This window comes from Thamnophis elegans, chromosome 2, assembly GCF_009769535.1.
Source record: "Thamnophis elegans isolate rThaEle1 chromosome 2, rThaEle1.pri, whole genome shotgun sequence".
In the NCBI taxonomy this organism is placed as follows: domain Eukaryota; kingdom Metazoa; phylum Chordata; class Lepidosauria; order Squamata; family Colubridae; genus Thamnophis; species Thamnophis elegans.
The window spans coordinates 138,739,385-138,752,610 of record NC_045542.1 but is presented as its reverse complement, the minus strand read 5'-3'; the positions used below and the strand labels follow the sequence as shown (position 1 = coordinate 138,752,610).

General features: G+C 37.9%; 1 protein-coding gene across 7 annotated transcripts in view; it reads left to right on the top strand.

Moving 5' to 3' along the window:
• Nucleotides 1-13,226, top strand: part of PTPRG (protein tyrosine phosphatase receptor type G) — a 731,369-nt gene that overhangs the window by 679,685 nt on the left and 38,458 nt on the right. For all 7 annotated transcript variants that reach the window (XM_032209412.1, XM_032209411.1, XM_032209409.1 and 4 more), the window contains one exon: nucleotides 11,290-11,381. In XM_032209412.1, the coding sequence (XP_032065303.1) occupies nucleotides 11,290-11,381 (92 nt within the window). The remainder of the gene's footprint in view (nucleotides 1-11,289; nucleotides 11,382-13,226) is intronic.

Here is a 13,226-nt window from a genome sequence, read left to right as displayed (position 1 = left end):
CTCTGAGTTACAAATAAATAACTGTGAAAACTCTGTGAAAAATCCCTTTGACTCTTTTAAAGAATCCTTAGAAATAATTACGATCCAATTGTGTCATATAAAGATGAACAAATTCAAAGTTTGTATGAATTTATGGCTTCTATTAGCACTCCAGATGATGAAAGTTTTATAAAATTCATGATCGGAATATATTCTCTTTAAAATGGTTGCCAGAGCATATATGCATGGAGGAGTCACTTGGGATGTTGTTATTGAAAGTTGATCTTGTTTAGGTGGATATAAAAAATCTATGAGATTGTCTCCAAAAAAAATCTCTGGGTAATGATCTGACATAGCTTTTCTTCACAGATGTTGTCCTGTTAGCTGTAAAATATATCAGAATTGTCTGGAACTAGTTATTGCAGTGTATTAATGCCCTTCATTTCTCTGTAACATTCTTCTCACCTTCTTATTACATAGCACATTATATTATCTAATCCCAAAGGTGCTTTTTCAAGAGGCAACTGTACTTTCTGGTTTTTCTTTGAAGACGTTTCGTTTCTCATCAAAGAGTCTTCTTCAGCTTCTTGGAGAAAGAGCAAAACATCTTCAAAGAAAAACCAGAAAATTTGGTTGCCTCTTGAAAAAGCACCTTTAGGACAACCATGACCTGGATGACTGAGAATCTACATAGACATATATTAGGTAATCTTCATCCCTAGAATGTCAGAAATGGCATAAATAATCCTCTCCAACATGGCAGTGCCTATGCAATGAACTATATGTTTTCTATAAGTTGTTTCTGTTTCCCATATTTTTCTGAAGTACGTAAGTACGTTACCTTATAAAAGATGAACAAGATGAGGTTACATATTCAAAGGGTTTAGGTCAAAGGAGCTTTTCAGCTGTTGTGACAAAAGACTAACATCTTTACACTAATGTGTACAATCTTTAATCTTTAAAAATCTACCAAGATATAGAAAAGCAGAATGCCAGGGAACAAATGTCTGATTCAGCTCTTTATTTCATATGCTAACTTGTTATACAAAAAATAAACCAACTGAAAAATTTCAAAACACAGTTTCCCCTCCAACTGCAGGGGTGTCAAACTCAAGGCCCGTGGGCCAGATCTGACTCATGGGGTGCTTAGATCTGGCCTGCAGGGCTGCCCTGGAAACAGCAAAAGACCAGCCCATGGTGCCTCTGGCAGCGAAAGCATGCCCCCCCCCCCGAGGGCCATGGGCAGCCCTCCCAAGCTCCATTTTTGCTGACAGAGGGCTGCAGGGGGCTGTCGCAGCAGAAAGTGGAGATCACGAGGGCTGCAGGTGGCCCTACTGAGCTCCGTTTTCGCTGGCAGAGGATTGCAGGAAGTCATCACAGCCAAAAATGGAGCTTGGGAGCCCATTTTCACAGGCAGAACACTTGGGCCACCACAGGCGCTTCCTCCCGACGTTAGTGATGTTAAGCTGGCCATGCCCACCCTAGCTACACCCACCCTGGCCCCCTGAGGTGAAATACACCCTGATCTGGCCCTCAATGAAATCGAGTTTGACACCCCTCTCCTATTGTTTAATGCAGAAACCCAAGCCATTTTCCATCTTTCCACAGTAGTCTTCTTTCTTACATACATAGGGCTAGATTTTTAATAATCTCCAACCAGCAGGGCCATTGACATTTATGGGAAGGATAATGCATCATGACTAGAGGATAGGTTAGAGACCAATGGAATAGAGCAGGCTTGTCATTTACCAAAAGGAAGCACTTGATCTTGGATTCACTCATAATTATGAAGGGCTAGGATGTGCGTATGCGTAAGTGTTTTAAATGATGGCTACTTACAGTCTTTCTTTGTGCATTTATTTTTGTGCTTTTGGGGGCCTACTAACCAATTTCTCATTGAGTATAGAAATTGAGTATAGTGATTTAAATAGATGATTAAACAACATTTTGGGAATAAGTGGTAGGCAATTCATTAATAAGTAATATTCCTGTTGGACTTCAACTCTTCACTTCTGTGCCCTCACACACACATACACAAAGTGATTAGGGATATATAATATAAGTGAAATTAAGTGAAATGATCTTGTACATGTAAGAATAGATCCAGATACAGTCATATTTAGAGCAGACACTGACATCGGGAACTTTAAGTCATTGTTCTCTCTTCTGTATTGATCAGACCATTCAATAGAATATTTCATCCCATTGAGGGCATCATGTGATCAACTGAACTGTGTCAGAGATCAACCAAAATGAATAGAAAGGTGCCTTTTTTCTGATTCACTCCCTTCTTACATAGAAACTATAGAGGAGATTGTTGCCTCTTAGTAGATCTACTGAACATTTCCAGCTTTAATGAAATAGCAATTTGTAAAGAGATAATTCAAGTAAAACAGCCAGAAAGAGGTACAGTATCTACAAATATTTGGATAACATAGAAGGGGAAGTTCTGTTAGAAGGGCCTAATTCATGCTTTTTCTGGGCTTCCTCAAGCCAGAAAAAAATCTTCCAGTCCATCCTCCTAAGCAATTTGCTGATGCAGCTTTCCAATGCCTGCCCATCAATTCTTACACCTATTATGTTAGGGACTCACACACACACCCCAAAGAAACCATTCTAAAAATTCTTCTTTTTGGTGGTCTCCTACTGTTAATAAAACACTATCACTTCTGATTCTTTTTCCCCTCTTTGGAAAACATGAGAACATGAGAAAATATTTCATGCTTATATTGATTCTGAAAGTAAAGTACATATGACATTTTAACAAATGCCAGCTCCTTATAGTAATCTTATTTGCTAGTGCTAACCCTGCAGTAGTTTTAAATTGATAGTTAAATATCTCTCTGTGGAACTGTACTGCTGTTTCATTGAGCTGAGTGAACCTAATTTGATTTAGTTGTACAGACACATTGGAAGCAATTTGACAGTGTATCCAAAACTGAAATATCTTGCACTTCCCTTTTTTTAAAAAAAGAAAATCAGTCCTGCGAGGATTTTTAACATGTCCAGAATACATTACATTAATGTAAGTCCACAAAGGCAGAATTGTCTAATAATTTAACTGCCCTACTTTCATATGAGGAAATTTACTTCACCTCAGAACATAAAATTAAATAACTTATAAGTATGCTTTCATCTATGTGAATTTATGCTGAAAATCTGAGTCCTCATTGTAATTCATAATCATTTCAACTATGCAACCTAGAGAAACACCAAACACTGACAGGATCATATATTCACTTTCCCCTAAGCTATTAAACACATATGTGAATAAAAAATAAAACAATGTCTCATGCCCTCAAGGGAAAAATGTTCTGCCCGGATGGCAGCCTTGCTGAATGTTTATTAATTACTGCCATCCTCAGTGTAAACCCCTTTTAATTTTTTTTTCATTTGTTAGATTGCTGTATTTTAGACAGCTCCCGATCACCATTTTACTGAGGTAGTCATAGAAGTAAAATAAGAAAAGAAAAGCAGTATTGCTGTTCCTCCTCTCCAAAAAGGCAAAGCAATTTTATTTTTAAAATCCACATTAAACGTTGAGAATATTTCCTAATGATAGTAGTTTTTCTCCCCTGATCCTCCCCCCCCCCACAAAAAATTGAACAGATGCAACCAGGAAATTTCCTAAATGGCTTTTGCCAAACTTAGGCCTTACTAATTATTTTTGAACAACTTGCATCATCCTTGAGCAAGGACCATAGATCAGGAATATAATGGGGATCACATTAATTGGACTACATGAAGTTGGTTTGAACTTTAAGGAACAGAAATGGGGTTGTTGTTTTTTTTTTAAAAAAAGCATTTAATCTCCTTGTATTTGCTTGTAGAGCAAATGGTGATTGTTCAGATATCTAGCCTGATTGACCTGAACACTGTATGTATGTATGTATGTATGTATGTATGTATGTATGTATGTATGTATATATATATAAAAAAAGTTTTATTTTTATTTTTTGTTCTCTATATACAAGTATAGGTATACATTTACATAGTTATTATTCTTTTTTACATTTGTCGTTCTTATACATTTGCCATTCCATTTACAGGGTTATAACATGCCATTTGGTTTGCTTTGTTTACCATCCCTTGCCTGTTTTGACACCACCTCCCTTCCTTTTCTCCCTCCTTCTCTACTTTCTTCCTTCCTCTCTCCTTTCTCTTCCTTCTTCCCTTACCTCTCCCCTACTCCTCTCTTCCTCTTCCCCTTCCTATCTTCCCTCCTCTGAGTCTCCCTTCCATCTTCCTCTCCTCACCCCTATCTTCATTCCCTCCTCTTCCTCTCATCTCCTCTCCTCCTCTCTTCCTTTATTTTTTTATTGTTGTAGGTAGCTCTTACTTTTTATTTCCTTGGGGTGGTATTTCTGCAAACGCAAAAATAGTTAAATATCCTTTCTTGGACCTGAACTATATTCTGAGTGCTGTTCCTTATCATGAGAGGAAAATATGTAAGAAATAATGTTTTAAATAAACACATAGCATAAATTATACCCCTTGCTCATGAAAGAATTCAATTTCTTCTTTGCAGACTGTATACTTTCCTTGTAATTTAAAGGTAAGCCTGTGCGCAACATTGGTAATTAACGTATCTCTCCATGGTTGTTGTTGGCATGGCAGCATATTAGATTATTTCCTAATTGGAAGAAATTGTGATTAATTATTTCATATGTCTCCTTTATGTTCTGCCTCTTCTTGGAGCAAGAGACTGGAGACCTCTACAGCAGTGTCGCTCAACCTCAGCGATATTAAGATGTGTGAATTTTCAATTTTCAACTCTCAGAATTCCCCAGCTAGCAATTCTGGAAGATGAAGTTGTCGAGATTGAGAGACACTGCTCTAGAGTACTTGGTAGTCATTGATACCAATGGCATATTAGCTCAGTTCCCCGAAGATACTTAACTTGATCAATGGGAAGACTATACTTTGGGAATACCAGAAGATCCTGAAGCGATCAAATTTGGCTCATATACCCAGTTAAACTAACTAAACCCAGTCAGTCATGTCATGGGAACATCTCAAGATGCACACTTATTATCTACTATTCTCCAAGAATAAGACCTAAAAAACCCAGGCTGCTGAAAAAATAAGTCTCCCTATTACCTGAGTCACAGCCAAAGTCTGCCATCACAGTGGCACAGCAGTTAGAGCGCAGTACTGCAGGCTACTTCTGCTGACAGCCAGCTGCCTGCAATTTGGCAGTTCAAATCTCACCAGCTCAAGGTTGACTCAGCCTTCCATCCTTCCAAAGTGGGTAAAATGAGGACCCAAATTGTTGGGGGCAATATGCTGACTCTGTAAACCACTTAGAGAGGACTGTAAGCACTGTAAAGTGGTATATAAGTCTAGATGTTAGTGCCATTGCTATCACAGAAGACTGTGAGTTCTAGTCCTGCCTTAGGCATGAAAACCAACTTGGTGACTGTGTGCCAGTCACTCACTCATTCTCACTCACCTCACCTCACAGGGTAGGAGGAAAAAGGAACATTAGATATTTATAAAAAATAATAAAGGCACAATCAAAATAAATACATAAAATAGTTTTCCCTTGTAATTCTTTCTTCTCCCTTTGTTTGCAAATGTATGGCAAGGCTTTGCCAAAGCGCAGACACACATGCCTCATTAAACAGTCCCCTCTCTTTATTCTCATCCACCCACCACAAGCACAGAAGACTGTGTTCAGTTCTTATTGCATCCCACACTTAGCCAAAGAGCTTTCAGTCCATTATAGTGACCTACGTAATAAAAAGGTTTTACTCCAAGCTGAACAGCCTACTAGCCTCATATCCCAGGCTTTCCTCGTACAAGACGTTGAAGAGATACAGCACAACATTTGAGCCCCCTGTAGTAGGTACACCAGCTCAACGTCTGAACCAGTGGTGGGTTTCAAAAAAAAAATTGAACCTCTTCTGTAGGTGTGGCCTGCTTTGTGGGAGTGGCTTGCTGGCCATGTGACTAGGTGGTCGTGGCCAACTTGTAAAATGTGGTGAAACTCACTTAACAACGCTCTTGCTTAGCAACCAAAATGTTGGCTCAGGAACTCTGGCATTGAAGCACGCAAGTCTTAAAGCTGTCAAGTTACAATATCCTTGCAACCCTAACCCTTTAGGAAAAAAAAACCCCAGGGGCGTTCAACCTGACAGCTTTAAGACTTGTGAACTTCAACTCCCAGAATTCCTCCTCTTTTTCTTCATCTTGATGATGTGGGGATGGGCAGGGGGAGGGACCTGGAACCGGTTCTAAATGGCACTGTAGATTTGTAGAACCTCTTCTATAGAAGAGGTTAGAACTGGCAGGAACCCACCCCTGGTCTGAACATAGTGATCTGTCCATTCAGATATAAGGGAGAAGGTCCTTTATTTGTTCCTCAAATTGGTCAAACTTTGATTATTAAATGGCAGAACCACAGTTGCTCTGCATGGATGATGCAGGCTAATGTTTAGTAAGACAATCAAAGCTGATTTTACAATAGGGTTACATTATATTCAGAATGACACAACAGAGCCAAGGTGGCGCAGTGGTTAAATGCAGCACTGCAGGCTACTGCTAGATCAGCAGTTCAGCGGTTCAAATCTCACCGGCTCAGGGTTGACTCAGCCTTCCATCCTTCCGAGGTGGGTAAAATGAGGACCCAGATTGTTGGGGGCAATATGCTGACTCTCTGTAAACCGCTTAGAGAGGCCTGAAAGGCCTATGAAGCGGTATATAAGTCTACTGCTATTGCTATTGCTATTGAAGGATTTACTAGCACAGTCTTGAAGAAAATACCAAAATAGATCTGAATCTTATATATTTATGAACATTATTTGTTTCAGCATTTGTATTTTTATGGTAGGACTTGATTGTGATACTAATGAATCCCTGGGAAGAAACAACTTGCCCAAATAAAATATGAGCTGAGTAACTAATAAGTTTCTTTATTAGATGTGATAGGATATCATTCATTTCTTCAGAAGACTAAAACAGTTATGATTTCTGAACCACATTTTTCCTGACACAGTAGAAGGTTTTAAAGCAGCAGTCAGATAAATTACCTCCGTGCAACAATTCCCTTTAAATTTGCTTAAGATTTTATTTGAGAAGCTCTATAACACTCATAAACAAAAAAGTCAAAAATTAACTTTTTCTAATAGGTCTGCCTACTTGAATGTGGAGTTCTCAAACTTTAGGTATCCTTGATTGTCTGCTTTTCTACAATATGTGGCTTACTGATAAATCTAAAATGAACAAATCACAAACTCAAACATTCTTTAACTTTAGTCTCTTGATTAGGATATTGTTTACTTCTTAATTGTTGGTGTATTAATCTTGGTCTTAATCTCTGGTCATCTGGGTGTTGATTGCTGGTGAGAAGGTGTCTTGGTCTTTTCATTTCCTTTTTGGCTTGTGATTATCTTTTTTGAATGGTATGTAGATGTTGTTTATCTTTATGTGCCTGTTGATGGCTGATTTGTCTGTTACCAACTCAGATAAATGGTCAAACAGTAAACAATAACCTAATCAAGATACTTCCAAGAACACTCCCACTAACACTGATAAGGCATTTCGCTAGTATACAAAAAGGAAACAAACCCCACTGCCTTCTAGCACTGAAGATGTTACCTAATTTGGTAAATGAAATAAAATCAATCAAGCTCAGAGAGCACTAAGGACTACACAGTTCAGCCCTGATCTATAAATATTATCTTCTATGTCAGATGCTTCAAAACAGCTAATTTTATACAGTCAGTGCAATGATGCATAGGATATGTTGGTAGAAGAAAATAGGAGGAAAAATAGCTCAAGGTGTGTGAGTGGATGGGTGATACTAAAGATTGAGGTGTAAAAAAGAAGTTGAAAACAGTTCCAATGAGGATAAAATATGGAGAACAACAACAGAAGCCATTATGGTTAAAAGACATTTTTTTAGCCATGATGGCAGTGAAGATCTGAAATCCAAGGTGACACATACTGGAAATGGGCAAGGTCACAAAGGAAAAGTGTAGATGGATAATCCCAAGCTTCAAAGACATAAAAACTCAGAAGTAATCAAGTTTTACCAATGATTCTAAGAATAGAAGTAAAGGAAGCACTACTGCATGGTGATGCAGTGGTTAGAATGCAGTATTACAGGCTAATTCTGCTGACTGCCAGGGGTTCAATCCCTACCGCTCTCAAGATTGACACAGCCTTCCATCCTTCCAAGGTTGGTAAAATGAAGACCCAGATTGTTGTGGACAATAGGCTGACTCTGTAAACTGCTTAGAGGGGGCTATAAAGCAGTATGAAGCAGTACATAAGTCTAAGTGTTATTGCTGTTGCTATTCTTTCCAGCCTCTTTACTAGCAGACCTTGGGTAAGTGTATACATGGACACTCGCGTACTAAGACCTCACAGTGGGTTGCATATTGGAAGGGGGGAATCGTGTTACTAGGTAAAAAAAGGGAAGGAGCTTAGAATGGAGCAACCACCAGTATTGCAAGAAATTGTCCAACTGCATGTCAGATTGGAATTTTATTCAGGATCATTTGGCCTGTTTCCACCTGAATTTCCTTTTGTTTTCAACTTCCCCCATATCCAATTTGGTTGCATTCTGATCAGTTTTCAATGAATTATCAGACTGGCAGGCAAACGCATACGAAGTTGTGACCCTGTTACACAATGTATTTCCAGCATTCTATTTGGTTGTAAATAGGGGTGTCCTCAGGGAAGGTGGGTAAATGATTAATAATTATTTTAAAAGGGGGCATGGTTTCTATTTCACAGTTTTGTGACTCTTTTGACTCCACCTGCAGATGTCCCTGGCTAAAAAGAATTTTTTTAAAAAGGCTTTGTTAGATAAATTCAGGCTAAAAGGGAAAGAAAAAAATTAGGTAGGCACCTGTTCAATGAAAAAGGCAAAATACTGATAGAAACATCGATTAAAATTCATAACATATCATTTTAAGCATGACTCATTGAACTCAGTGAGCCTACTCAAAACATAGCTAAACATCTACTTCAGGAAGATAGACTTATTCTTGTACGTTTCAAAATGTCAGATTTGCTTTTGTGATTTTGCACGCTCACGAAACATTGCAATGCACCCACTCAACAAAGATGGCAGTTCCAAGGTCAGGTCAGACAAGACAGAGGACAAAAATAGTTTTGAGAAAGCCCAAGTGTTATAAATTCCATAATGTACAGAAGTAGCTGTAATGTAAATTTGGAACGATTGTTAATTTTTCAGCCATTGTGTCAAAAATTAGTTTACATAGAGGTGACATAGCACTTGACTAACTTTGGTTACTATTTTGTTGTACTGAAATACAGATGATTAAAACCTATTAAATCCTCTTTTGCATAAGCCTTGCTATTATTAAGAAGGCATGTTTTCTCATATATTGCTGTCATAATAAATGTATATTAGATGGAGACGTTGTGAAAGTTACTTGTTTAGTCAATTTGTGAAGTCAGAAATGGAATGAATGAATGAATGAATGAATGAATGAATGAATGAAGGAAGGAAGGAAGGAAGGAAGGAAGGAAATTCTATCAAAAAAGGCAAAGATGATCCTGTGAATACTGATAAAGAAGCAGGGCTGAATTTTTGAGAAACACTATGCAACAACTGGGATAAACATGACCTGGAAGAGAAAAGATATTCTGTTATTTGACATGAAAGAGTGGTTGGAAAAGGAAAAAGCATAGAAGAAATTAGGTCTTTTGGAAAACCAAAAATTAAAGAGAATGTTAATTTTTGGCATTTGCTTAAAAAAAGGCTTTTGAATTCATAGTCTAAAAATGGCAAACTGATTGATCCCAAAACATAATTGATTATCCATAATTTGATTTGATTTTACTCCTTATGATAGAAAAGTAATTAATGGATCTAAGAATGCAGAGAGATTCTAAATATGGAACAGATTAGTTTTTAATAGACTCAAGAATGGATTTGAGAGACGATAAAGTCAGTGAAAAAAGGAAAATAAGGCCTGTGTAGCAATAAATAGAAAGAAAGATTAATCCATCCAGATTAATGAATGGAAAGTGGATGTAAGGAAAATGGATTTGGAAGATGCTTGGAATAAATCATCATTTGTCAAAATGCCCTAGAAGCCTACTAGGTTACGTTAATGGAAATATGAAAAAAGATGCTTTGTGGAATGATGAAGTGAAAGAGTTGATGGAAGAGAAAAATGCATATAGGAGAATAATTACTGCAAAAAATAAGAATGAAACCAAAATATTTTATAGTGTGTGGAGAGAAAAAATATGGGTGCATAGAATATAATGAAGAAGAGTATGGAACAATGAAGATTATATGAGACAGAGTGAAGTTAATGGGAATAAAAAGTTGCCAGAAAAGGCAGTAACCAATCATGCTTTGAAATAATTCCACTAAACCAAAAAGAAAGTATCTGCCTTGTTCAGCGATCATATTCACACATCACTCTACATCAAAAAATAAACACACTTGCATAATGATGTCATCTTGCAAATGACAGAATACTTGGGATTTCCAAATGACCCAAAGTACATTTTTGTGTGATGACATCAATAAATGGTATTCATCCCCAAAACATCTTGCTTTTCTCTACAATAGACATTCCAAGGAAAGAAGCCCAGATACCTCACCAGTTTTATTTATAAAAAACACAGCAATCTGTCCTGTTGTTATTAGCATTGTCTGTGATGAGGCAAATAACAAAATCTATTCCAATGAAAACAAAATCCAATTAAGCAAAATATTTATACAACAAAATGAGCCCTGAATAACTCTCTACAATCAGCCTATCTTGATACAATGGAGTCATGACATTTATTTATTAGTCAAATGTAGGTTTCACCCATCCCACTCACCTTTGGCAATAAATTTATTAATGGTGTCAAAATTTAAAACAGGAATGGGTTTCTTCTAGATCAGGGGTGTCCAACCTTGGCGACGTGAAGCCTTATGGACTCCAACTCCCAGAATTCCCCAGCCAGCATGAGGAATGATTGGCTGGGGAATTCTGGGAGTTGAAGTCCACAAGCCTTAAAGTTGCCAAGGTTGGATACCCCTGTTCAAAATGCTGTTCAACTGCAACTCCCAGCAGCCCATGCAAGCATGACCCTAGATGAAAGATGTTGGTAGCTATAAGTTACAGTCCAACAATTTTGGAAAGGCTGTGGCTTCCTGACTCCTGAGCTAAAGGAAATGGTGAGACAATCTGAATAATATGTTGTGCTGATTTCACTTGAGAATGCATATTAAAACATATTTATAAACATATTATTGGCAAGTAGAGAAAACATCAAGCTCGTCGGGGAAAAAATAAACAGTGGAATTGAATCTTTTTTTTCATTTTGCAGATGACATGGAAGCTATTCCTGTCAAACAGTTTGTGAAGCATATCGGTGAATTGTATGCCAACAACCAGCATGGGTTTTCAGAAGATTTTGAGGTATGTGTTAGAAGCTTTTAGAATGGAAAACTCCTTTTTAGTATTTAAATGATTGGTTATGGTTCTATGAATGTCCAAAATGTCTACTCTGAAATAAATTCCATGGACTGCAGTGACCTTACATCCAGGTAAGTGGATTTAAGAGTGTAACTCTGTCATGCTGGGACACTTTCTGATTGGGGAGTGGAAACACTGAAGGAGTCATTAGTGCTCTCTGAGCTTGGTTGTTTTCTTGCAGATGTTTCATTAGTCAAACTAGGTAACATCATCACTGATGCACTGATGATGCTACCTAGTTTGGGTAATGAAACGTCTGCAAGAAAACAAGCAAGCTCAGAGAGCACCAAGGACCCCTCCTTTCAACCCTGAGCTACAAATATTTTCCTTTACTGGAAACACTGAAGCCTGGAAAAAGCAGCAGACTATCAGTGGAGACATCAAGTAAGCAACAGGCACATAAGCCATACTCCACTCAGTATCAAGGATGCAGTTGTAGAGGTGGTAAACAGTATTAAATATCTGGGGGTGCAGATAACTAACAATATGAACTGATCTCTTCACATGTCATCCTTAGTGAAGTGTGCAAACCAGTCTCTGCATTTCCTGCATCGGATGAGGAGAGCGCATCTTTCTCCTTCTGTCCTGGCCACTTTATACAGAGGCACGATTGAGAGTGTTTTAACAAACTACATCACTGCTTGGTTTGGTGGCTGCAGTGTGTCAGATAGAAAGCCCATAAAGAGAGTTGTAAGGACAGCCGAGAAGATTATAGGAAGCTTACTCCCTGTTAATTCAGGATACCACTTATACCACTTATACAGCTCAAAGCATTGTTAGAGACCCCACACACCCACTTCACGGTCTCTTTCTGTTGCTCCCCTCTGGGAGGAAGTTTCAAAGTATTTCTAGCAGGACTACCAGATTCTGTAACAGCTTTGTTCCCTAGGCTATCTGTCTGGTAAACTCGCAAGATTCATTTTCCTTGCCAGATGCATACATCTGGACTAGACTGTTATTTCTCTGTCATATAATATTTGTAGGCATATGCATAATTTTGTATTTATTTATTTATTTTGTCATGTTTATGTGGTGTATATTGGAGGTGGAGACCCTTTGAGAGCTGTATGCACAAAATTTCATTTTAATGTATGCTGATTAGTGTACATTCAAACTGACAATAAAGTTATTTTAAGTCTAAGCCAAGAGAGCTGACATCTAGCAATGTTTGCCTCTCAAGGGACGGCCAAAGAAGAAAGTCCTTTGGCTGTGATGGAAGCAGAATCATCTTGTGGAGGGCACCTTCTTTTGAAATAATTTTCAGAAGATTTTGAGAGTCAGAGAAATTAATGTCAATGTGGCATCTGTGCTGGCATGACATCATACAACTGCTGCTGAAGCTACCATAAAACCTATATAAATTGAATGAATGAATGAATGAATGAATGAATGAATGAATGAATGAATGAATGATCAGTCAATCAATCCTGTCCGATAACATGTATTAAACTACAGTGTTTGGAAGTTGAGAAAGTTGAAAAAGCTGCATCTCACTCATGGAAAAGAAAAACCTGGAATAATTGAAAACCAGTAATGTGGTAACTGTGATGTGGGATTGACCATCAGCAATCGGAACCAAGGCCATGCATGCTGAAGACATTTACAGCTTTGAAACACAAGTGCTTACTGCAGCTGTGTCTTCATCTGACTCCATGTGCTCCCTGGGTTTATAAAATCATGTGGCTTAGATAAACACAGCTTCATGCTTAATGACAGTGACAGACTCAGGCTCTAATCAGCAAACACAGTTTTCCCAAAAGCCAGTATTAACCATTGTGAATACTCTGT